At 37.0% G+C, this 24,857-nt stretch overlaps 1 protein-coding gene across 2 annotated transcripts in view; it reads left to right on the top strand.

Moving 5' to 3' along the window:
- The window catches only part of SCAF4 (SR-related CTD associated factor 4), a 49,312-nt gene that overhangs the window by 17,589 nt on the left and 6,866 nt on the right, over positions 1-24,857 (top strand). The window contains exons 6-19 of one of the 2 annotated variants that reach the window (XM_084538834.1): positions 1,642-1,781; positions 2,334-2,510; positions 2,826-2,923; positions 4,685-4,793; positions 5,129-5,296; positions 6,466-6,551; positions 7,148-7,338; positions 9,487-9,587; positions 10,607-10,720; positions 11,419-11,575; positions 13,050-13,204; positions 18,685-18,847; positions 18,993-19,073; positions 19,174-19,362. In XM_084538834.1, the coding sequence (XP_084394960.1) occupies positions 1,642-1,781; positions 2,334-2,510; positions 2,826-2,923; positions 4,685-4,793; positions 5,129-5,296; positions 6,466-6,551; positions 7,148-7,338; positions 9,487-9,587; positions 10,607-10,720; positions 11,419-11,575; positions 13,050-13,204; positions 18,685-18,847; positions 18,993-19,073; positions 19,174-19,362 (1,929 nt within the window). Of the gene's footprint in view, positions 1-1,641; positions 1,782-2,333; positions 2,511-2,822; positions 2,924-4,684; positions 4,794-5,128; positions 5,297-6,465; positions 6,552-7,147; positions 7,339-9,486; positions 9,588-10,606; positions 10,721-11,418; positions 11,576-13,049; positions 13,205-18,684; positions 18,848-18,992; positions 19,074-19,173; positions 19,363-24,857 lie in introns of both variants that reach the window. The other variant, XM_084538833.1, reaches the window with a different exon arrangement.

Genomic DNA, 24,857 nt, shown 5'->3' with positions numbered 1-24,857 from the left:
GAAAATGTATCTATTGATTTTTTTTTTTTTTTTTTTTAAACATGGTGAGGTGGGGAGAGGATATTTTAGCATCTCAACTCAGATGCAGACTAATGGCTATATGGTTCCATTCAGTTATAACAGACAAGTGGCACTATTGTTCTGTCTCATTACTGGTAGCTAACAGATTGGGTGCCTTTTATGTAGGTGTTCATTCTCATTTCAGTCAGATTATTCACATGCACAAGAGGGGATAATTTGGCCCTGAAATAAACGTGCTAATGATTAATAATAAATATATTAATGCATTATATGAAATAAAATCTCTTTCACTTATGCTGCAAAATCTGTTTAGCCAAAAAGATAATTTTGTTTTCTCCATTGAGCAAGCAAACATCCCTCTGAATATATAAAGGAAGTAATTTGGGAGTTAAAAGTATATTTTAAATCGATCATGGATCTTTTTGCAGAATTTTTATGTAACATCTGACTGCTGGGAAAATGTTATTCAACATTTGACTCTGCTTGCTGCTTGTCAGCACTGCAGTAGTTTAAACTGCAAACAGATGAATGGGTTTAAAGATGTTCATACCAAGAAGCAAACATTTGCTTAGTTTCTCAAAAATTGTATTTTTTTTAAACTTTATTTCATGGTACAATTTTGCAATATTCTGTTAAAATATATTTACTGAAGAACAGTTACTTGCTCACAACATGGAGAAATTGCTGGTATTGCTGCTAATTTATGTTGTACTAGCAAAACATTTGTTAAAAGACAAAAAACATTGTAACTTAAAGCAAAGAGAATGGGAAAGCTGCATTTGTAGACAAAGCTAATAGCATGCCTTACAATGATCTCTTTAGTGGAGTTAAGTGGAAATTAAACTTTTCCTGGGAGAGTTTGTATATGGTGATCTATACAATAGGAGGATTTATCTAGCAAATGCAGGTTTGGCTTATGTCTCTGCAGAAGTGGCATGTGAACAAACCTTGCCAATGGAAAGAGTTGCTTGGGAAATAATTTGTATAAACCTTTAATTATTACCAGACTTCCCAGCAAAAGTCTGTTACTGTTAGAAAATAGTTATCAATATTTCAAAGGAATATGGTTAGAAAACTCAATTTTTCTTAAAGTGAGCCATTAAATGATTTATTTAAAATAATAAATAACTCTTGAAAATAACTCCTGAAAAAGGAGTCCAGATTTTTAGACTTCGAAAATAGAACCAGGATTTTAAGTGTATTGATGTGTATTGCTTAACGCTGTCTTGAGTAGTAGTTTTGCTCTTAACTTTCCTCCAATTGTAAAAATGTAAGCATCGAGCTGTCATCTAAAATACCACGATGGACTAGCTTTCAGATAGGCTTGTCTTTTTTCTTTCTCCTTTTTCCTTTTTTTCTTTTTCTTTTCTTTTTAAATATATTTTCTTAGTGTGTCCAGTGCAGAGATACGAGCAGTGAATAGAGCAGTTAAAGGCAAAATGAATAAAATATGCAATTGGGGTATTTCAGATAGGAGTGCGGAATTGATTTTTTTTTGTTTGTTTTTGTTTAAATAAGCTACTGTGGATAGACAGGTGTTTCAAGGAGGTAGATGTATGCACTGATGAGTACAATTTTTTGAGTAATAAAGCTTTTTGTCCATTCCTATGGAAATTTTAGGTTCACCGCCCCCTCCGGCAAAGGTTACTTCGGAGCCCCCTCAAGTCACTGCTAATTCAGTACCGACAATGCCACAGTTGCCCAGTTCTGATGCCTTTGCAGCTGTAGCTCAGTTGTTTCAAACAACGCAAGGACAGCAGGTAACTTGTTCATATGTAAGATGGGGGGGGGAATGATGGAAGAAACATTATTGATTTGAAGCAAAATAATAATTAAAAAAAAAAAAAACCCTCCCTGAGTCTTCAATGGAAAACTTGTAAGAGCTGAGGTTAGTATTTGAATCTTCCATTACCTTTCTATCCAGAGATTATTGTATTCAGGAAAAGTCAGTTGTGTATTCCTGAAGAATTAGTTCTGAATTGGTACAGTTACAACATTTCAAGACTGAATACATAGAATGAAAATTGAATTTTATTGTTTGGTACACTCAATTAAGCAGCTGCAGTGTTGGAAGGCCTAAATACTGAAATCTTGTGATGTGCTGAATTTTGCCACTGATGTAATTTAAAAACGACTTCTGGTCTCACTGAAAATTCTCCTCCTTCATAGTTCAGTCAGGTTATTGGTTGTATGCATCTGTGCTACTGGTGTTTATCCTATGCTATAGGCTGATTTGATACAAAATTTATATCCTGCAGCTCTAATAGTAATATATACAATGACATTTATTTAATACTCTGTGTTTTTTGCAGCTTCAGCAAATTCTTCAGACTTTCCAGCAGCCTCAAAAACCCCAGTCACCGGTCATAGATAACACTGTGATGGCTCAGGTTCAAGCTATTACTGCTCAGTTGAAAACTACAGCATCACAACCACCAGAACAAAAAGCTGCTTTCGCGCCACCTGAGCAAAAAACATCCTTTGACAAAGTAAGTTTTCATTTGTTCCTTGTGTTTAACATCTTCAATTCAACAGGAAGCTGTTTAGTGGATAACTGAATGGCTTCCAGATGCTGGGGGGAAATGGTGCAAATTTTGTTTGTCTTCAATGTGGAGGTTGCCTTTCTGTTTTTATAGACTTTGCATTTTCTGAAGCTTAATAAAACTGATCTTGGACAGCTTAGTTCATTTAATTTTTTTTCCTGCTTCTAACCTTTTCTTTAACTCCAGAGATGTTAGAATTTTGGTTTCCAGTGGTATAAAATATGGCAAAAATATTTAGCTCACTGTAATTCCTTTTAGAAGCTGCTAGACCGGTTTGACTACGATGATGAGCCAGAAGCAGTAGAAGAGTCAAAGAAAGAAGATTCAGCTCCTTCTCCTTCAGTTTCTCAGCCAGCTTTGTAAGTGTGTTTTTTTTGTTTGTTTGTTTTTTGTTTTTTGTTTTTTTTTTAAATCAGAATAACCATGTTAACCAGTTAAACCCTGTTTTGTTATTAAAAAAAATCTTTAGGTTATAAAGCTTATTAAAATTTCAGGTTACTTCAGTGGTTAACTGTTACAGTCCAAAGTTAAAATGTTGTTAACTTCTGTTTTTTTTTTTTTTTATACCCTGGTGATTCAGTGTGGGTTTGGCATTTTGCATCATTGATTGAAGAGCGCATTTAGCGGGAAAGCTCAGTTTTGATTTCAAGATGAGTTCTGTATTTTTATTGCACTGCTGAGCGTGTCAGGGCATTGTTAGTAAGCAGCTGGATTGTTTGCTGGCCGGGGAAAAGATGATTTAATAAACAAAGTTTTATTTATTAGCTATTAGAAGTAAATTGGCTTTGAAGCTTCAAAATCTCAAAGATTAAATACCCATGCAAACTAACTCGGACTCCTCTTTCCCTTTTGCTATGAATTCTGATAAAGTCTTAAATTACATGATCACATACTAGTTTTTTCCACAGGACCTCTCTCTCATTCAGTGCACAGTCTGGAAGGTGCTCAATACCTGGGTTAGTCGATATTTCCTGTTTTCCCTGCTTCAATATGTGGCCCCATGTCTTATTTTCTGTATATGCCATCCAAACCCTGCTCTGAAAAACAAAATCACTAACTTTGTCATCAGCTTTCTTAGTGTGTTTTATCACTTTAATGTTCCACAAATATTAATTAGTTAATTAAAATATTTTTTAAGTAAATTGGTAGTATTTTACCTGTAATACAGATGGGAACTCTTGAAGTACAGAAAGATGAGGTAGGTCAAATATATCCACTGTTTCTATATGCCCAACTGTTAATTGTTGGACTAGGCTTTCGAGCTTGTTTATATTCTGATTGTAGCACTTCTGAGCCTCTGTCCTTATTATCTTGTGTAAGATGCCTCTGAAAATTGGATTCCAGAAGTCTCTCCTTGAGCAAACAAAATCAGAGGTATCCTCTGAAAATCAGAGGTATTTTCAAATTTGTATGAAAAACTGATTTGTCCAGAGTCATGTAAGAATTGTATGGTGCCTGTGTTTTAAAATGGTACACAGTTTCATTTCACATCACCATTAGATTTCTTTATCTTCTTTGAAATCCTGTTTGTTTTCTGACACAAACTGCATCCTTTAAACAGGTTCTATTAGCTGCACAGACCTCATTAATTCCCTGAGCACTGTCCATTCTGCGTGTTGAATCAGGAAGTGAATGATATCACTGTGATCCTTGTGCGATATACATATCCCTTTCTTCTCTGCCCTAAATTCCTCTCAAACGAAAAGGTGTTTGTTTGTTGTTTTTTTTTCCCCAGTAAAAGTATAGTCACTGTCTTTTGTTCCCACAAGATGAACTGGAAAAGAGTATAGTTAGCCTAAGGTGGACAACCTTCATGAAAAATTTCCATAAACTTACGGCTTTAGCAAGATAATACAAGAAAGAGGAAGGGGAAGAAAGAGGCTTTAATTTTTTTTTTTCTTTGTAGCGTTTCTTTATATGTTAAAGGACTGCTCTGAACATGGAGAAAAGATAAAGAAGACATTCTTTTTGTTTTCACTTTTTAGAGAGGAAATGGGATCATAATACAATTTTTCTGTCTAAATTTAAAACAAGAATGTGTAAATGTAGTACAAGTATGTCAAAGGTAAGAAAGCCTGTATGTCTACTGACTTGTCTCACCAAAATATTACTATTTTTAGTGGATTTCCAGGAGAAGGTATACAACAGCCAGTATTTCCTCAACTCCCAAATATGGATCCTTTTCAGCAGCGAATGATGGGAATGCAACAGGATCCGATGCGCCACCAGGTAACTTCAGGGGTTTTTAGTTTCTTCCTTATCCTTTATGTCTTCTGTGTTTTATACTTTCCTTTGACGGAGAAGCAAGGAAGTGACACTTCTGTTAGTGAAAAGTGAATATGGCTTAGTCCTCCAACTTTCCCAGAGAAGAGAATTTTGTTGTCTATTCTGGTTAAGCTTTGAAGAACGTGGTTTTTATTCTATAAGCATAACTGCCATACCTACTTCATTTTTCTCAGGCTTCTGGGTTTTTATTGTGACTCCAGAGCAGAGAGACAAACTTACTTCTGGAAAACCTAATGTGTTTTTCCTAACTGAAAATTTTTGTGTTTTGTTCTTGAAAGGTCCCACTTCCTCCTAATGGGCAAATGCCAGGTTTTGGTCTCCTGCCTACCCCACAGTTTCCACCAATGGCTCAGCCTGTGATACCGCCAGCAGCACCTGTGCAGCAAACCTTTCAGTCTCCTTTCCCAGTACAGAGTGAATCACACATGCAAAAACCACATCAGCAGGTGAGGACCCTTTGGAACAAATAAGTTCTTAATTTACAGTGCTCTCTAATACTTGTCTTTATCAAATGCACATAATTTGTTCCGGAGAGGAAATTTCATAACTATCTCCAGTGGTGGCTGTGAGGTTTGTTCATCTGAGAGAACGTTGGATAGCCACAGTGCCACATGATGAGTTAGGTATTTCAGGAATCTAGCAAAAACAGCATACGCATACTGTATGCTTCTGTCTGTATCAGACTTTGGATTGCATTTTCTGTCCACTGAGTTCTTGCTTCCCCTCATCATCCCTTTCCTGTCTCCATCATCCTTAAGGAATGTTTTGTTCCAAGAAGTTCTAACAAGGCAATCCCGTTCTGGAGAGAAACGGTTTGAAAAAGCTAAGTTTTAAGGGCTTGGTGGACTCTGACATAGAGAAAATGGACTCGGAAGTCTGTAAAAGTTCTAAAAATTCAACATATATGTATATACCTCTCTCTTTCAGAGGTTATTGTTGGTATCGTGACTGCTAAGAAGAAATCAAAGACAAGTCTCCTTCTAAGCCTGTATTTAAAAAAAAAAAAAAAAATTCGTACAGCAATTGAATATATTTACCTCATTTATTCCGAGAAAAATTCTAAAATGAGAAAAAGAAATGATACCCAGCTGCTGTTATGTGGTTACCTGTGATGTCTCAGGTTCTATAAATAATTTCTGCTTTCCCCTTGAAGTAAAGAGAGAATTCTCAAGATATCTGCCTAATTAGTTTGTTAGTCTTGAAGTGTATTGAATCAGTAAATTCTAACAAACGGTCTGTTCACATATTCCCTACTAGGGCCTATGAGTTTGGTCACAGAGCAGGAACCACTGACTGACTTTAATTATATTTTTTGGACATCTAAATGGTGCTGAAATAAAGGAAAATGCGGAGAAACAATTTACCAGTTGAAGATGAGAATTTTGTCCAAATTGTTTCTGTGTTTTCAGTGGTTGTATTAAATTAATTTACTACCAGACTATCTTCCTGTTGGCGACTTTAGTAGTGGTGAGGTTTCTGAGGAGAATGGCATTATATTTTAATTTCATGTGTGCGACTATTTAATATAATTTTAGTGCTGCTACATAATTCAGTATAAGCACAAAATGAAACAAAATGCTTGCACCTGTAACACCAGTCAAACTTAATATTTTAGGACATGGAAGTGGAACAGCCACCTATTCAAGAAGGAAAACGACATGTTTCTGACAGCAGAAAGTCAAGATCTAGATCTGCGTCAAGGTAAATTAGTGAAATCTCTTATTTTAGTGAGGGTATATGTTATATGGAGTATTGGATCTTAACATAAGAACTTAGGAGTATCATGTCCAAAGATTTGAAAGGGCATTCAGAGTACTGGGGAGAGCTAGGCTCAGAGCTAGGTTCTGTGCTGCCAAATCTACTATGGGGGTGACAATTTCTAACTGTGAGAGAGCAGAGAATACTTTAGAGGTGAGCTAATTCTTCAGACTGTTCTTGGAGTTCATTTTCAATGCCTTAGGACAGTCTTGTTACTTGTATATGTGTTGACTTTGTGGGTGCCTCACTCAGTGTGCATACTTTGCTTTGGGGATCACTTCTCAGAAGTGCCTAGTTCTGCTGTGCAGGTTGGATTCTATTACTGCATGCCAAGACACATTTAGCAAGAGTCTCATTTTGATTTAATCTCAGGGTTACTTACAAGAAATTATAGTTCCATATATGATTCTGTGTATGGACAACACTAGTGAAACTTGGTAGTCAAAGCTGTCAAGGGCTTTAGTTGAATTCCTTCTCCTTCTGGAAGGAGTAAAAAAAAAAAAATAATTTTAAAAAAGTAAATTGTTGGTTTAAACTAGGTCACCTAAAAGGAGGCGTTCAAGATCAGGCTCCCGCTCTCGAAGGTCGCGTCATCGTCGATCTCGATCGCGGTCCAGAGATAGACGCCGACACTCTCCTAAGTCTCGGTCACAAGAAAGACGTGAACGTGAGAGGGAGAGAGAGCGTAGATCAAAAGGCCTTCCGCAGATCAAATCAGAAACTGTTAGTGGTAAGTTCACTTTTTCTGTTCATCACTGATAAATTGATGTAACCTTGAAATTTCTCATAGTACCATTTTTCAGATGCTCAGCATCTTCATGCTTCATACATGGAATTTTTGTGTGCGTGCGTGTGTGTTCCCAGTGTTTTCTATAATGAATTTTAGAGTTCTGTAAAGCTGAAGGCACTATATTGTAAATACTGTGCCTAAGTAAAAGGGAATGCTAGCAAGACAAACTTAAGTATTTTAGAAAAACTGTAAATGTTGAAAAAATACACTAATTAGACTTTTTTTTTTTTAACTTAAATGTTGACTAGTCCACTTACCTTTAATATATGATGTATGATGAGAATCTCCCAGAGGAAAACTCTAAATCTGATGTGTGTTAATTCTTATTTATCAAACTACCATCTTCCCAAAGAACACACCAGAGATAGCCCAGTATATTGTGACAGGAAAAAAAAAATCCAGTTGTGTAATTTTTAACTATTGTCTGCTCTTGCTATGATTCCATTTTTCATAGTACTAGAAATCAGAGTTTAAATAAGCGTCAGTTCATTGATAATGTATAATTGTAACTTCAAAGAGCAAGAAAGCTAAAACGTGAAAAAAAAAAAATCAGCTGTCTTAGTTACTTTGCCTTCTCTCACTGGAGCGAAGACACTGGATGGCCTAGTACCATTTGGAATATTTCCTCTGATCTGAATCCTTCTTTCCTTCTCTAGCCCTTTTTCTTGTGTTTTGTGCTATTTGATATAATCCCCAAGTCTCAGCCAAACAAAATAGAAGTAAACTGTACTGTGAATTATTTTCTGAGCTATTTTAAAGCTGTCAGGAATCAATTCCATCACATTTCTGTTCTTCCTTACACTAATAATAGACAATGGGGCCCTTGGGGATAGCTTCAAGTCAGAATTATTCTGGCTGTAAGGTAGGAAAAGATAAAGATGAAACACTGTTTTTCTTTTCTTTCCTTCAAGCCATGCAACATAAAGCAAATTGAGCACAAGAAGCTGAGTGCATGGCTGTGATTTTTTTTTCTAATGATTCAGTGTTGTGTATCTTTCCAACCTGAAGGAGATCTTTGACCTGGAAAGCATATAGGCTAACGTCACAACTTCTTAAAGAATGTTGGCTTTGCCTGTGTTTGCAGACAAAATGTAGTAGCTGTCTTCTAAATATTCTTGGGGGCATCAGATCATATCAAATCAATCTTTTTGTATAAAAGGGATAAAAGATACAGAGTTCTAACTAGCCCAAACCTTGTGGGTGGCAATAACAGCAGTTTAAAGAGACTGCTAAGAATTAAAATTTAATTTAAAATATCTAATGGCAGTGGTGTAAGATAGCTTCTGCCAACATCTCTCTGATTGTCATATAATGCCTTTTATGTTAGTGATTTTGTATCAGGTAGTTGGGAAAAATAGGTAAGTACTGAATGTTGTGATAGTGCTCTTGAGGGAATGTGATACCATATGCTCATCTGCTGTTTCATTGCCTTCAAGAATGAAGCGAGGTAATCGTATTGATGACTTTTTTCCCAAAAGAAGAAGTTTGTGTCAATAACTTTTCAGTTAACCATTGAGAAAAGTGGCACTGACTAGGTTGCTAAAGATGATAAACTCACTGTAGTTTGCCACTGCATTCTGGAGGAAAATTCCACTAGTAGCATGCCTGTCACCATAAACAATCTTAATTCTCATCTTGCTAGTAAGTACCACCCATAACTTGTGGTGCTGGCCCATAGTTTGGATTTCATACGTAGCAGAATTATCTTGTGAAATATCCCGTGCATGTGTAAGGGTATTTCATAGAGCAATCTTAGCAGCAAAGCATACTTTCCTTTTTGTAATTATTTGCAGAGCTTATGATCATCAGAACTCACAAGCCATTTTAACAGTAGTTAACTGGACAGCTTCTCAGCATGTGCAGTTCAGGGATTGATTCTGATGCAGGCACTGTGGTTCGCTCTTAGCTCTGGGCAGGAGAAGAAAGAGGCCTTTGTCAAATACTCCTAAAGATACATTTTTTGTTGTTCCGTTTCATTTGGCTTTTTCATTTTGCTGTAACTGGCTAACCTAACATGACTATTTTGCTGTTTTTGGCTTATGAAGTGTGTATTTACAAGCGCTCTTACAGACTGTTAATTCTTTGTAGTTTGTAGTACTACACTTTGGGTAGGACAACTTGACAAAAGGACTACGCAACAGGATGTTGGAAGTCTTTTGGAGGAGTTTGGCCCAATTGAGTCAATAAACGTAAGTATAAATGGTGCAGTGCAAGCCTTGCTTTCAAAAATGCTTTTCAGACTGTTCTAAGCTAGCTTTATTTTTGATACATGCAGAAGATTCAAGAGCTATCATTTCCTTTGCTTTTGTTTTCTAATGTGCAAACTCAATTCGTTTGGCCACTTTTAGGGAAGAAAAAGAAAAAAGGGCAGTTGTTTAGCTGTTTATATATTGATGCCTCCAGGATAATTTTCTTAATTACACCCATCTTCATGCAACTCATGCTTTCTTTAGAGGGAATTGAATGAGAAAGGTTCCTGTACCTACTGAGTTCCTTGTCTGCTCCATTTTGTGGCTCATTATAGGAATTAATAGGAGTTCAAGCTGGTATTCTTTCTTTTGCTAGTTGCTCTTCTGTTTGTTTTAGATGTAAGCATAGAAAACCGTTATTATATTGCTGTATTAAGGATACTTTATATGTAAACGAAAGCTATGTTCCAGTGGCTATGATATTTTATTTAAACAACCATAAAAGATGTGACTAATTGTCTTGCTATTCCCGAATTTTGTTAAAACATCATTGAAGCTTTTTCACAAATTCATTGAAAATAATAAAAATGATTACAAAACTGCAGGTGAAACTGAATGAAGGTGCAGATAGCAATTTGTGCTATTTGGAATAAAGTTGGGGGTATTAGTGTATCGTGTTTCTTCCAACAGATTAACTGATTCCAGTGCCGTAGCGCTTCCATGTACACTACTATTTAAAAATTTTAAGGATTAAATATGCAACAGGAGCTTATATTATAACAATTAATAGAGTTAAAACCTTCCTGCATAGGAAGTTGCTTCTGATTTACTAGAATTTTTTATTTTCAGAAGATGCTGGCTATATGAGCCCCTTAAACTAACATTCTCTTTCATATTTAATAGTCTTCTTTGAAACACCTGCTGATGTTCTAGCTTACTGTAATTTAATACTTGTATGTTGCTCATTGCTTTGTTACTGTTAGCAGAAACTATTTATTTTTTCCTTAAAATACAAACAGATGATACCGCCTAGAGGATGTGCCTATATTGTAATGGTTCACAGACAAGATGCTTATCGTGCCCTGCAAAAATTGAGCCGAGGCAACTTCAAAGTCAATCAGAAATCTATAAAGGTATTTCTTGGAAAATGTCAGGCTGTACTAAAATTACTGTAATTACTAGAATCTTTTTCATATAATCTACACTTCCTGATATTTCAAATTTTTATGTAGTCTACATTTGATTTTCCATAAATTTATGTGAATGAACATCTTTATTGATAAATATTCTTCTTGTTCTGTCATGCGATTAAAGGAACTTGTATCAGTTTCTGTGAAAGACTGTCAGTAATTGTGTATCTGAACAACAAAAATGGTGTCCTTTTAGTCATCCCAGTGGACCATAACTATGTTTTTTTGTTGCTGCTTATTTGTCTTACCATCTATAATTAAACACAGTTAGAATCCTACAAATAGTGCTAATAATTAAGGAAAAATGCATTCATTAGTGAATTTTTTCATTTTGCAGAACACTATATTAGAGAGTGGCACTGTCTTTTGAAGGAAAATAAAATTTATAGTGATGGGGGAACATTTAAAGAAAATGCCTGTATAAACTTTTACAAATTACATGCAAAAGACAAGCCAAGACATAAGAGCTAATTATGTCTTAAAAAACTTACTTTCAGAGTGTTTTTTCCTGCTGTTTCAATTAGAGTATTCTGTTTGCTTTGTAGCTGTTTTTGGTAATGCTATTTTGTGATAACAGACCATTAAAACCATTAAAATCAAAACATTACTAACTGCATTTATTTTTATTTTTTTTTCCCAAGATTGCATGGGCTTTGAATAAGGGAATAAAGCCAGATTACAAGCAGTATTGGGATGTAGAATTAGGTGTTACTTACATACCATGGGACAAAGTGAAACCTGAAGATCTTGAAAGTTTCTGTGAAGGAGGAATGCTGGACAATGAAACTCTTAGTCCAGGTAAGGTATTGCTACATCTTTAAATACTGTTAAAAATTGCCCTTTTTATTAATACACTGAATTTGGTGTCTCTTTCCTGACTCTGGAATCGTTGAAATGGCTACAAAGAGCAGGATGTGTAACCAGTAGATTAGACAGACTTTGTCAATTAATGACAGTCCTCAACAGGCAGGGGTTGTGCATCTGGATTATTGGCCTGGGCTAAAATTGCAGTTGTATAGCAGACAAACTGAGCTGCACTGGGATTTGCCATTGATAGTAACCAATGTTGCAAGTGCTTGCTAGTCCCAGAGCCTGCCTGGTGGTCCACTGGTTTGTGTGAGGTCTCCCTAGCAGAGGAGCCTGCCTTTGGAGTATTTGTGTAGCAGCTGATGACAGCAACTTTGTAATTTCCATTAAAAGTGCCTTTTACTTTTCTACTTAGATCAGTTTCAGTTCCATTAGCTTTGTGTTTTTCTTGACCTAACTAGAATTCTTGTTATTTTGTGTGTAAAGCAGTGAAAATAACAGGCTTCTATTTTATATTAAGAACGTAGTAAGAAAATTACACCTGTTTAAAATCAGCAGCTTCAAATTAATATACAATTGCTAGCATGCTGGCTGTTTTGATTTCTAAAAGTAATAAGAAATGAATGCAGTACTTAAGAAAATGAAGTTGCTTAAGGTTCCTCAAACTGGTGCCCTAGACTACTGTGTTGGCTTTAACAGTGCAACCATTGTGTGGTGTTCTGTCTCGCTCCCAAAATATTATTTCAGGATTTTGTCACTCTGTCTAACTTGCCCTAATTGGGTGGTTATTACTCTATAAATAGTAGCGTGTCTTCATCGTAATAGATATAAATAAGTAGAGTGTTTTTAAATCAAAGTCTGTCTAACTAATGCCTCTTCTCTGATCCCTTCTTACTCTTTAGCTGTCTTTTCTCAAGAAGTTCTGACAGACAATAGGGCCGTATTTCTTTTCTAAAATGACCTAAGCTGTATTTGATGTTTTCATTTTTCCATTTTGCTCTAATTGTTCATTATTGTATTCTCCTTTTCCTTTGTTCAAGACTTGAAAATGCATTTTTTTTCAGAAATGAATTCGCAAATCATTAAAAAAAAAAAAAAAAAGCTTGATTCTTGCCATAGAATAATGGAATCTGTTGAAATTGTCCCAAAAAAGCCTTACTGTTTTTGCTATAGATAACATCAAAATCCCAGACATATAAATGCTCTGAGTGCAAAGAGTTGTTAAATGACTAATGAAAGGAATAAACCTGCTTGCCATTTGTCAGTGATTTGTTGTAACTGTTCAAAGACATTGGATTTTTTTTCTCAGAAATATATGTAAATGTTTCTTAGCTCTGCGTGCTTCTCATCTGAAAAAATGCTTTAATTATCTCGTTCTTGTAAACATCACATAGTACATGGCTTTTAAATGGCTTGACTACTTGTCCACTTCTTCTGAACTGATTCATGTATAACTTATTTGCAGAGTGGAAGGGGATTCCCAAGAAGTCTGAAAATGAAGTAGCTCAAAATGGAGGTGCAGAAGCTACACATAACGAACCAGTGTCACCTATACCTAAAGCTTTACCTGTTCCAATTCCCGTTCCCATGCCTGCACCAATTACAGTACCTCCTCCACAGGTGAGAGTTGCTTCGCACTTGCTCTGAATATCTGAACAAAAACTTAATTTAGATAATTATTTACTATGGCAATACATAAATTAAATAGAAGGGAGAAAATACAGTGAATAACTAGTTGATCTTGTGCACATGTTTGTTGTGTTGTTGTCCCCGCTTAAACGTGCTCTTTTTAGCAGGCTGGCTGTGCTGACATCTTATGTAGATAACTGTTAAATAACTAGATCCAATATGCACCTGAAATCCACTAGTTAATCTTCTTTACCTAGATGATCAATACAGTCAAATAGACTCTTCCTTTTCTGCTAAGTTGCAGTGGCAATGGAAGGCTTGAAAAACTTAACGTGATCCAAACCCTAATGTTTTTTTGTGCCCAGCAGGAGCAGAGCATCTGGTTTGGGTTCCTTGAAAAAGGATGTATTTTGCATGTACCAGGACAGCCCTGGGAATTGAATCAGCACGTAGTTCACAGGAATGATGGACAGTTTGCTCCAAAACTTCACTGCTGCTTTAATGCTAATGTGGCAGACACATACGCTCCTTACACTGTTGGAAATATTTATTGTAGGGCTGCACTTCAAATACCTGAATTTCAATCTGCACGTTTCAATCTGAATAAATTATTACAGTAGATTATTTTTATGAATGAGATTAATTGCACTCTCTCATTTTTATGAATGCATTAATTATTTTTCTGTGATTTCCTAATTAGTTTTCCTTACTACTGGTTTAAATAAGCTATAGACTTTCTAAAATAGCATAGCACTTTCATCTTGGTTTGTATTGTGTATGCTCTCTTTGAACAGCCTTTGGGAATTGCGTTTGAGAAATTTCATATTCTGCCTTTTGTTATTATAATGGTTCTTTAGGCAAAATTGATGTTGTGTGTTTGTTAAAACAACACTGACTGAAATTTTACCATTATTTTAAGTAGTGTGTGACAAGAATTATTCCCTTTAGTGTTTTACAGTCTATTTCTTTTAGCTTTATTTGTTGATAAGAGTCTTACGAGTTTTATAATAGTTTCTTTCTTGTCACTGTTAAGATAGTAGCATACCTCCTCCAAGGGGGAGGAAGTTTGAATAAAGCTATTTTAAATATTGTGAAAAATTATGAATTGCAGTATGGCGGACAGTCAGTAAAGACCAATAATTCACATTATTTGAAGACACACAATTTAACAGTTATTATTTAACACATTATTTAACAGTTATCTCTTGATTTGAGAACATAGTAAGTTGAATTCAGTGTTATTTTGGCACAGAATTCATGAAATGCTCTAAGGCATTTTAAGGAAATGAACATTGGAGTCAAATCTCAAATTTCAGAGAGCTTTAATAGCAGTTAGCTGTAATTAGCTTTAATTAGAATTAACTATCAAATATTAGCACTTTTATTTTCCTTTAAATTCATGCTGGAAAAGAAAGCGTAAAGAAAAAATCAACCAGTTTCAGAATATGAATGTGGTGATAGTTTGCCTCAGCCTCGCCAACTTCAGTGTTTTTATTACCATGGCAAAGACACTTGCACTTGTACAAGTTCAGGCCAGGATCAGAGAACTGGCCTTTATCTCTGGTTTATCATGTTTGGCCTATATCTCTGGTTTTGCCATGAACTTTTTTTAGGCTGTGTTATACTCGATCAGTTCTTCTGTCTGCTCTGGGGTGTCATAAAACTGAAACAGTTTATTAATTTGTTAATAGTTCTTAAAACTTGCAAATTAAGTTCAGCTGCGGTGATGGTGATGGTGCTAGTGGTAAAAGTAACGTCTTCAGGACTGTAAGGTGTGGGGAGGCTGTTAGAGGAGCTGGGTAGCTGCTGATTCTGTCCAGCCTGGAAACGGGCATCAGTACAGGGATACCAGTGCACACAGCCTGTCCATCTGCTCCCCTTTCAGGCAGGGAAAACACCCTGTCCACCCTGCTTCCGCTGACCAGATAAGCAGGTTTGGTACGTGTGATATGTTTGATTCATGTGATATGTACCAAACCTGCTTATCTGGTCAGGAACATATCATATGCATTGTCTTGCGTTGGGCTGGGATGATCAAGCATAGGGCTGCCTGACAGATACACCCAAACAACTCTGACTGCATCATTCCCATACCTTACTCTCCGTTTTCTCACTTCTTTACCCTCTTTTTGTTATGGTTGTTCTTCTTTCTCCATTCCAGCATCCTCACAAGTAAACAACTGTAGCCTAATGAGTTTTCCCATGTTGACCCCAGCTATGCAGCATCCATAACCAGATCTGCTGTTTGATACCTTTACCTAAATAACATGGTTCCTACATGCTATTCCTGGGTATGGTTACTTAGGCATTATTGACTTTGCAAGGTCCTTTTCCCTGTAAGATGCTTCCTTCAGACTGGGAAGCGTGGCTGCTGTTTACAAAGCACCCCACTAACCACCTGACAAATCCAGCCATCACTTAGGGCACTGTCCATAAGCTCTGTGATCTGCCTGCAACCCTGACATTGTCCCACTGAAAGGTTAGGATCAGAAAGATCTGCATCGTTCTTTGGTAGATCTGCATCTTTCTTTGGTAGAGCCCAAACAGGCCTACAGTGCACGGGCTGCACACACAGGAGGCCTGCTCTGCTTAACGTCGCCTATCGGGGTGTAACTGCCTGCAGCCTGGCCTCCTGTCATAGCCAGTACCACTGGGACCCATTAACCTACCCAGTAGTAAGGTGGTTAAAATGGATAATGCCCCTTTACCAGTGACAGCCCTCATAGGTAAGTCTGGTTCTTTGGCCTGATGGCATGCACGGCATTGTTTTCATCTGCATGGCCCTGGGTTGTTGGCAAGACAGGTGGAATATTGTTGTTGTGTTGTGCCACTGGAGTGAGCCCTTCTCGCCTGTAGATTCAGACCTCTCAGCCGTTGCTGAATCTGGTCCCACTCTGCAGGTCTGAGTGATCCACCTCAGTGGTCCGCTCTGAGGTCTGTGTTTATTTTTAACTTGATCTTGGACACTGCAATATGACTTAAGCCAACCTTTTGATTGCTGGGACTCATTTTCAGTTAATGGCACTTGTGATGTCAGTTGTGTTACACATTCACCGACAAGCTTATGGGCAACTTGATGGTCCATTTCCCTAGCAAAGCTTGGTGGTGCCCTACCAAAACTGCAGTTCTTTCACAACGAAGAATGCTTGAGGCTTTGCTAGTGTTACAAATTTAAGTTCAGGGATTTGCTGTGGCTACCCTTCCTCTGTGTTTCCCAGTCCAACCCAAAGTCTGATTTTTTTGTTTGTTTGTTTGATGGGGCTTCAGCCAGAAACCACGATCTGAGATGTGTATGTATCCTGAATTTCCTGATATATTACCAAACCCCTCATGCTCCTTCGTATAACTGGATATAGTAGCTGTGCATTGATCCAGTGTCCATTCTATGCTCTTCATACTGAAACCAGCAGGCTCCTTTCCAGCCTTTCCAATGGAGACTTCAGGTGCTCTTAAATATGTATTTAGTTGTCTTGGAGCATGGATGTAGACTGTGCTACTTCAGGTCACTGGGCCAATGATAATCCTTCAATTCTCAATCTGAGAATTGTAGAATGATGTTTCTGTTACTTTGTTTTTTCCAGTCCACCAGCTATTGTTGTGAAACTGTTCACCGCTTCTCTGTTGTTTTTTTTTTTTGTTATCTGTCAGCATTTATTAGCCATTGGTTCCATCTCTTTAAAAAAAACAGAGAAACTTTAAACTATATTTTAAATTAGATTTTATGACATTTTTGCATGAATTTTTACTGCCCACATGTGTTTTTTTTTTTTGTTTAAAGGAAAGGTTTTACCTTGGTACTTACAATCATATGTTGGAGGGTTAATTTGGGGGGGAAAAAGGTACAGCAGTTATGTATTGATAATCAGATATGAATATCCTCTACCATGTATCTGAGTCACCTTCGTTTGTTACTTCTATTCTTGTTAAGTCACAATGTTTTACTATTCCTCATCCCTTCTGAAGCCACTGCATATACATGCTTCATACGTGGTTTTCTCAGCTTTTAACTACCCCAGGGCTGCCAACACTTCATAAGTTCCCCCAGTTTTAGACCTCTTACGTTCTTGATACCCTTGCTCAATTGTACACACTGCGTACACACTAGTTTCACAGAACATTTGTGCAGTCAACAGTTATATCTTTGTCTAACTTCCTTCAAGTTGTTTTTCTTTGCAGGAGTGTCTGCAAACAAAAGGACCTACCAGGACTATTAGGTTATTGTTTTCAGAGCACTTTTTCTAAAGCTTTAGCTGGGATTTAATGGAAACAGCTCTAGGATTACTCAAAGTTAATGTTCACCTAGGTAATCTCAGCCACACACAGTATTCCTGGGTTATGCTTAACTCTTCAAAGTTGGCCTTGCGAGGTCCTAGTCCTCAGAAGATCCCCAGTGCTCCTGTCTGGTTATCTGGAGGTTTGGCGGCTGTTCACATAACGCTCCCTAAACCACACACAGAATCAAACCAGCCGTCTCTCATGGTGCCACCTGTAACTTTTGTCAGCTTCTCACATTGTTACCTGACCGGCAGTTTCTCCTTTCATGCCCAGGAGTGTCTCAGATCCTGTTAATTTAGTTTAACTTCAGGCTAGGGTTTAATCAGCATGTTGTCATAAACCAAAGATAAATAATTAATTTAACATTAAAAGATGCAGTCCTATATTAAAGCCTAATAATCAAGGAATTTGAACCTATTTCTTATATTTAATTGATTTTGAAATACTAATGGTACAAGCTGTAACATGCCTCAGCTCACTAGCCATTGGTAGAGAAGCTGAAACAGAAATCTGAAGTGATATCAGGTGTCTGGCAGCTTTAAACATCTGCAGGTTTAAGGAGAACATTTGCTTAGTTCATTTCTTTCGGTTCTGGGGGTAAGATAGGAAAGGCTTTTCCTTCTTTACTTCAGAAATAACTATTCAAAAAGAAAAAAAGATATGAGGGGTCTGAAGGTTTGATGGTCATGCAGATGAGTGAGTTATGGTCACTTGGCTACACAGCTCTCCTTCACTTTAGTAAACAAATTTTAAATGCAAAACATTTTGATTAAGCTTTTTTTGTTTGTTGCAGTTGCTTTGAAACAAACCACGCTAACATACAAACTCAGGAGAAAAAAGAAAGCTTTTAATTGCTTCAGATTTGTAGTGTAATAGGGCATCATACCGAATGCTGAAATGAATTCCAGCTACTGTGTAAGAGGTATATTCAGATGAATTACCATCATGCATTAATAACAGTTTACCACAGAGAATCATTTTTTCTTCAAGAACAGAGGCAAACAAGATCAATGTTGACATTTTAAGTTGCAAGAATGCTTTGACTGCTAATTATATCGCCTTGTTGTGAAGCAATTTAAGGTAGTTTAAATTGTTTGGTTTTAATGAACTGAATACAGAGAAAAGTAGTCCATATCTGAACAGCAAATAACTGATTCAGTCTTGAGGTAACATGCTTTTTCTCCTTTTTCCCTTAGGTTCCACCGCATCCATCAGGTCCTCCTGTGGTTGGCGCGCTCCAGCCTCCTGCTTTCACAGCGCCTTTAGGAATCCCGCCTCCTGGATTTGCTCCTGGCGTGCCGCCGCCACCACCACCTCCATTTTTACGACCTGGTTTTAACCCAATGCATTTACCTCCAGGTATATATATCTATATATTTACCAAGTAATAAAGTCCATTTTTTAGCCACATAGCAAGTAACGGTATCTGCCATATAAACAACACAACATCACTTTACAACTTGGTAAAGTGATGCTCACTGTTAGTATGTACTTTCTTTTATAGGCTTCCTTCCTCCTGGACCACCACCACCTATAACTCCTCCAGTATCTGTTCCTCACACTCCAGCAGTAAACATCCCAAACTGTAAGTGTTTAAATCTTGAGCAAGCGGCAGTGGAAGGACAGTGTCATGCAAGCAGAGAAGCTGATATATTTTTTTAATATGCCAATGCCTTGTTCCTTAGCTACAGCAGCTGGAGTCAATGAAGACACTACAAAAGATGCATCTGTAGGAAATCCCATCCCAACAGTGGTTTCTGGATCCAGAGGAAATGCTGAAACTAGTGATAGTTCCAAAATGTATGGGACTGTTCCACCTCCCGTAGCACCTACTAATGTACCTGCTCCTGTCACCCAAGCTATTCCGCTTCTTGGTAAGTTCACTTTTGTATATATTCTTCAAATTTTGATTTTGCTGCTGACTTAGTTTGTGGGAAAGTAAAACATTTTTCTATTTAAAAAAAAAAAAAAATCTATCCTTCTTTTTGGCCTTTAAATAATTTTAGAGGTTTGATTTTGCATGGAAGAAGCAGTAGAACTTCTATTATTCAAGATTTGTTTTCTGAAGAAACAAAAAAGCCGTAACATTTAAGTTACAAATTCAGGACAGAATGACATGCTGTCTGCTTTAATAAATTGAGTCTTATACCATATAGAAAAGTAGTTTACAACAAAACATCTGTATGGCATATGAACTGTTTTACACTCCTCAACTATTACATGTATAGAGGTTTCTGTAAATATATCTTACAGAGCAACAGTATTTATTTTAGTGTATTTTTTTAATCTATGAAAATACAGTATACTTTTTTATGTATTGAATGAATTATCTTAATAAAATGTTTTTTAAAAAAGCTATTACTTAGTCCTGCGGTATTACAGGTTCTGAAACCTTTTTTACCTATATGCTACCTTACAAATGCATCCTTTCATGCGTCAGCGTCAAGAATACACTCAAAAGACGTTTCCTACTGAGATTTATATTTATGGTATTTCACACCTCTGAAAAAGAGCCTGACAAGCAAATGGAAAACATACTTTTAAGTGTGTTTCTGTCCAGCAATGTTCATTTTATACTGCAAAACAAAGAAGGATTTGTCTCCCTGAGAGCTGAACTGTGCTGTTGGATTTGATGCCTCCATTTTTCAGTTGTTGACTACTGATTTTTCGTTGCTTAATGTTAGAAAAACAAAATCCCTTTTAAAGGGATTTTTTAAAAAACAAATTGCCTCTGAAAATCAGTCTTAAAATCTATCAAAGCAGACATCCAAGACCAGCACCTAATTGTTTTGGAGTATCTTGGATATTTAACAAGTAGAGAAAAGTTTTAAATAAATAAATAAATATAATCCTGTGGTGACACCATAGGTTGAGAGAATTCAGTAGCGATAAGGATTATTGGACCATATATTTAAGACATTCTTGTCTTAATGACTAAATGGCATTTTTAGTATTTGTAATACAGTATTAACCAGATGTCTTGGAATTTCATAGTACCTTGTCTTGTATGGCATAACTAATGTTTTATTCCAAGCTTTCAAAACCTATTAAGTTACTCTGCAGTTTGCTGCATGTATTGCTATACACAGAAGAAAGATTTTATAAAATGAAGATGGGAGTGACATAAATGAAATACTCACGTTAGCTATTCAGACAACAGCTTTCTTACAAACTCGAGGAAGCTGAATTTGCTAGATCTGAAAATTGAGAATCTACCTTTACTTTTACTGGTCTGTTTACCAAGTAGTTAAAGAGGATAAAGCTGCCCATGGGGTCAGAGTGGCTGCTCTCAATGTTCAGTCTCATCAACAAGCAGATAGGAGAATTTTTTCTTTTTATGGGATTGCAAGTCTGTCTTAATGTGAGCTGACAACATAGACTTGAATAGCGAAGAGATCTGTGTGTTTACTCATCAACATAAAATGCATTTATTTGTCTTACTTCAAGAAGATACTAAATCAGGGAGTTGGGTAAAATCCTTCCATCCTGACATCTCAGAGTTAAGGGGAACTATTCACCACAAGGTGTATGATACAAGAAAACTGGAAAAAAACAAATCATACTATTTTATATGATTAAAAGTAAAAGATTATTATCAGTCTCTTTTCTTGCAAGGCTTTTCAGTAAGTTAACACAAATGAAACATTTTTTCTAAAACCACCTTGATTCAGTCAACAACTGAGCTTAACTCTGCATGCGAGAGTTCAGATGTGGTCTCTCCTTAAATGGGAAGAAAAACATGACAGAGGTGACGTTTACCACCGTGCATGCTGATCTAGATTGCAAAGCAGTGTCCCTTGAAGTCTTAACCTCCCCACCATCTGCATTCGGGAGCTGGCCAGGCTGCATCGTCATTCCTCCCTTCTCATTCTGTGCGTCGGGTCTCACTCCTGGGGAAATCTAAGTGTGGGAAATGGAGTGTGCCAGGGTTTCACCACCTGTGCGGATGGGAGATGCAGTCTATGTCTGCATCCCATGTCCTGGAGCCCAGAAGGAGTTGCAGGCCTGACGGTTTAAATGTAGCCTTAGTGCACAGTCTTGTACAGGTCAGAGGTGAATGAACTGGACAAAGTACGTGAATAGCTGCGACGTCACCCTCAGTTAGCCATGGGCAAGTACAGGGCGAGGGAAATCAAATGCTTCAGCTGAAATGAACTTGTATTTACAAGTACATGGTTTAGCCATTTCAGTATATGACTGATGGTGTGACAGGTTTCTCACAAAGTCCTCTTAAACTGCTCCTTAATGTGCCCATGATGGGGCTGTCCAAGCTGAGATAAGAAGGTGGAAGAAAGATTTGTGTGACAGCATCGTGAAGTATGGCATGAGGACTCTGCTTGGGGAAGTAGGGATGAAGGGGCTTGAGTAGTTTAACAAGAAGAATGAAGAAACGTTCTTCAGGTATTTGGGCAGGATAGAAGAACTTACTGCAGCAAGCTGAAGGCAAGGAATGAAGATTACTTTGAAGAGACTCTGAAAAAGCCAAATTTAATAATCTTGCTTGAGAATACCTTATGTAATCTGTACAAACGGAGGAGCTCTTTTCTAATCTTTGTAATTTCAAAATTAAGCTTATCTGTTCAGTTTTTATGTGGAAGACGTGTTACAAAGTAATTCTAACTTGATGATTGTAAGATTTCATATGTTCTGCATTGTTTCACCTCCACTAATTTCATTCGTTCCTCCAATGTAATTCTTTCATCACTTCCAACAAAGACGTGTTTGTGCTTCAGAGAAGTGATCTCTTGTGGACATTACGTCTAATTTTTTGTGCTTATTTCTAAAAACCACCTTCAGGTTGTTTTGCCTTAGTTGTATCCTTGGTCATATTCACTGTTGTTACAGCTTCTTGTTCTTAATTTGGACAAGATTATCCAGATTGTAACCGTTTTTGTGAGTGTGTGCTCATGTCATTTTTAAATCTTCTGCTCAGCAGATATTTTAGACTCCTTTTATGTGTACATACTGCAGAAAGTGACAGCCTTTTAAATCATTTTTGATTCACCAGCTTGTTCTTAGTGTTGAGCAAATGCTGTAATTTGGACCAGTAATAAATTTCTGTTGCAGATGCTGTGTTTCAAATATTCAGATTCTGTGGTCTATTATCTTGATTAAACACACCACATTGCAGTTTGTAGGTTCTGGTCTAATGCTCTTTTCACCAAAATTTCTACAATGATAATTACATATTATCAAAGAATAATATACCATAGTTCTCAATGAGCTTGGTATTCATTTCCTGTTAATGCATGCTGAATTACTCTTCTTTGCTCCCTTGCTGGATTGCTCTTCAGTAGCTACATGGTCTTCTTGTAATATGTATTAAATTATAAAAGACAGTGTACAATTTTCTGAGCTCATCTGAGTATTAAACTATTATAAACTGTGTATGGGGAAAATTGGAGAAGGAGCTTCTGTTAATACAGGATATGAACCGTGACTAACCTAATACATTTCCGACTTACGATAGCTCATTTGAAAAGCATAACACTGCACATTTGCTAATTCCATATATGTGAATGTTGCTTTCATAATACTGAATGGGAATTCAGAGGTAAGGGAACGTGAATTCTCAAGCACCATTCATGGAATTCAGTTTTGCCTTGATGAAACCCTTGACCTGGATCAATTTATGTTGTATAAAGAAGGAATTTTAGAAATCAAATACCAGCAACCAACACTATCCACACGCAAGTTTGACTCTTGCATCCTTGTTGAAGCATCTTACGTGAATAGGAGCAAGTTCCTACTGGCTTCAGTGGTGGGCGTTGACGACGGTGAAAACTGTTGGTACTTAAGGCAAGTTACTTAAACTGTGAATTGGTATTTAGGCTCTTAAAGCTTAGGCTTCTTTACATTCTTGACATGTTCTGAAGGATTCCTTATGAAACACCAGAAAAAGACACAAGACTTTACATTGTGTTTGTTACCTTTTCCAAGAATTTACAGATAGTACTTAATGATTTAGTTTAAACATGCAGAATTTTCCCTACTGGAGAATCCAGTGTGACATGTTGAATGCTGCAGAACGTGAGCATCAGTGTCATTGTGTAAACCTCTCATAGGTCCCCAGGGTTTTGACTTTGTGTTCTCATATGTACTTCTGTCCCATTTGCAGAAGGAGGTATATTTGAAGTAGGATTAGTATGTTAGATACAGAAAACACCTCCACCTGCTTTCTTTTAACAACACAACAGAGAAGTAATTGAACAATTATAAGACACTGTTACCACTTACTGAGCAGAGTTCAGTTCAAAACCAAAGAAGTCAAACGTTGCACTTCTGTCTTGCGTTAGCATTTTTAACACTGATAATTATCACAAAAGTGACGTGGGCTTTGTCCAGCCAGAAGAGAAGATGGTCAGAAACTGGATTACAGTGGCATGGAAATCTGGCTTTTTACATAGTTTATCAAAATGGTTAAAGACAGCTACTGGGATCTCTCTGGATAGAAGACACTTCTTCAGGACAGCTGTAGCGTTTCGGGCTATGCTTTATGAGTAAAGAGAAAGCACGAAACTTGATGCTGTGTGATTGTTCTTACATCTCTGGAAACACTCAGGTGGTTGGTGATGGGGTCATTCTGGTGTGAGTTCTTCATACTAAACTCTTGGCAAGTTCTGAGGATCTTCTGTTACGCATCACTGGTAAAAGTCACAAGTAACAAGAAGCTGTGAAAGCAGTCTGTTTTTACACGTTTAAACAGAATTAACATACTAGGTATAAGCTCTGAGGATTTTATGTCACCAGCAGTAAAAGCCAGGTCTTGTAATAAAAAGCCATGGCTTAGCCAGCTTGTGCAGAATGCGCAGCTGGTGAGAGGGCTGGCTCAAGATTCATACCCATAAGCAAGGTGCCAAGGTTAGCTACAAAAAGCCTAAAATTCTGAACAAGTTAATGAAATACAGGCCGGGGCAGATAAATTCCATCGCTCATTTGCACAGGTATGAGATGGTCATTGAATCACTTAATTGCTTCTCTAAGAGCTGTGCTATTTCTTTTTAGTTTGGCAAGCTATTTACATTTTGCATGCTGTTTTTCCCTACAGAGAGCAACAAAGAGCTTTAAATATTCCCAGGTGCTGCACATGATATGTACCACTAATTTTACTGACCATGTTCAGTAAATTTGGATGTATTTCTGGAAAACTCTTTTGGAGTAAATTTTTAATTAGTGCCTAATTTGTTAGCACAGTAGGGACACTAGTAGTACTTTCTAGGTTGTACTCCAGCCTGAGAATTTGGGGGGCTTACTCAAAACAAAAAGCGTTCAGCTGCCTTAATGATGCAAACCAGATTGAAAGAGAATGGCTTTCCAGATACCATTATGCTGCTTCCACGCATGATTTTATGTAGAAGTACAACTAAGA

This window comes from Aythya ferina (genome assembly GCF_964211825.1).
Source record: "Aythya ferina genome assembly, chromosome: 1".
Classification (NCBI taxonomy): Eukaryota; Metazoa; Chordata; class Aves; order Anseriformes; family Anatidae; genus Aythya; species Aythya ferina.
Note: the sequence above shows the minus strand (reverse complement) of the source record. Positions and strands in the feature narration are given on the sequence as shown.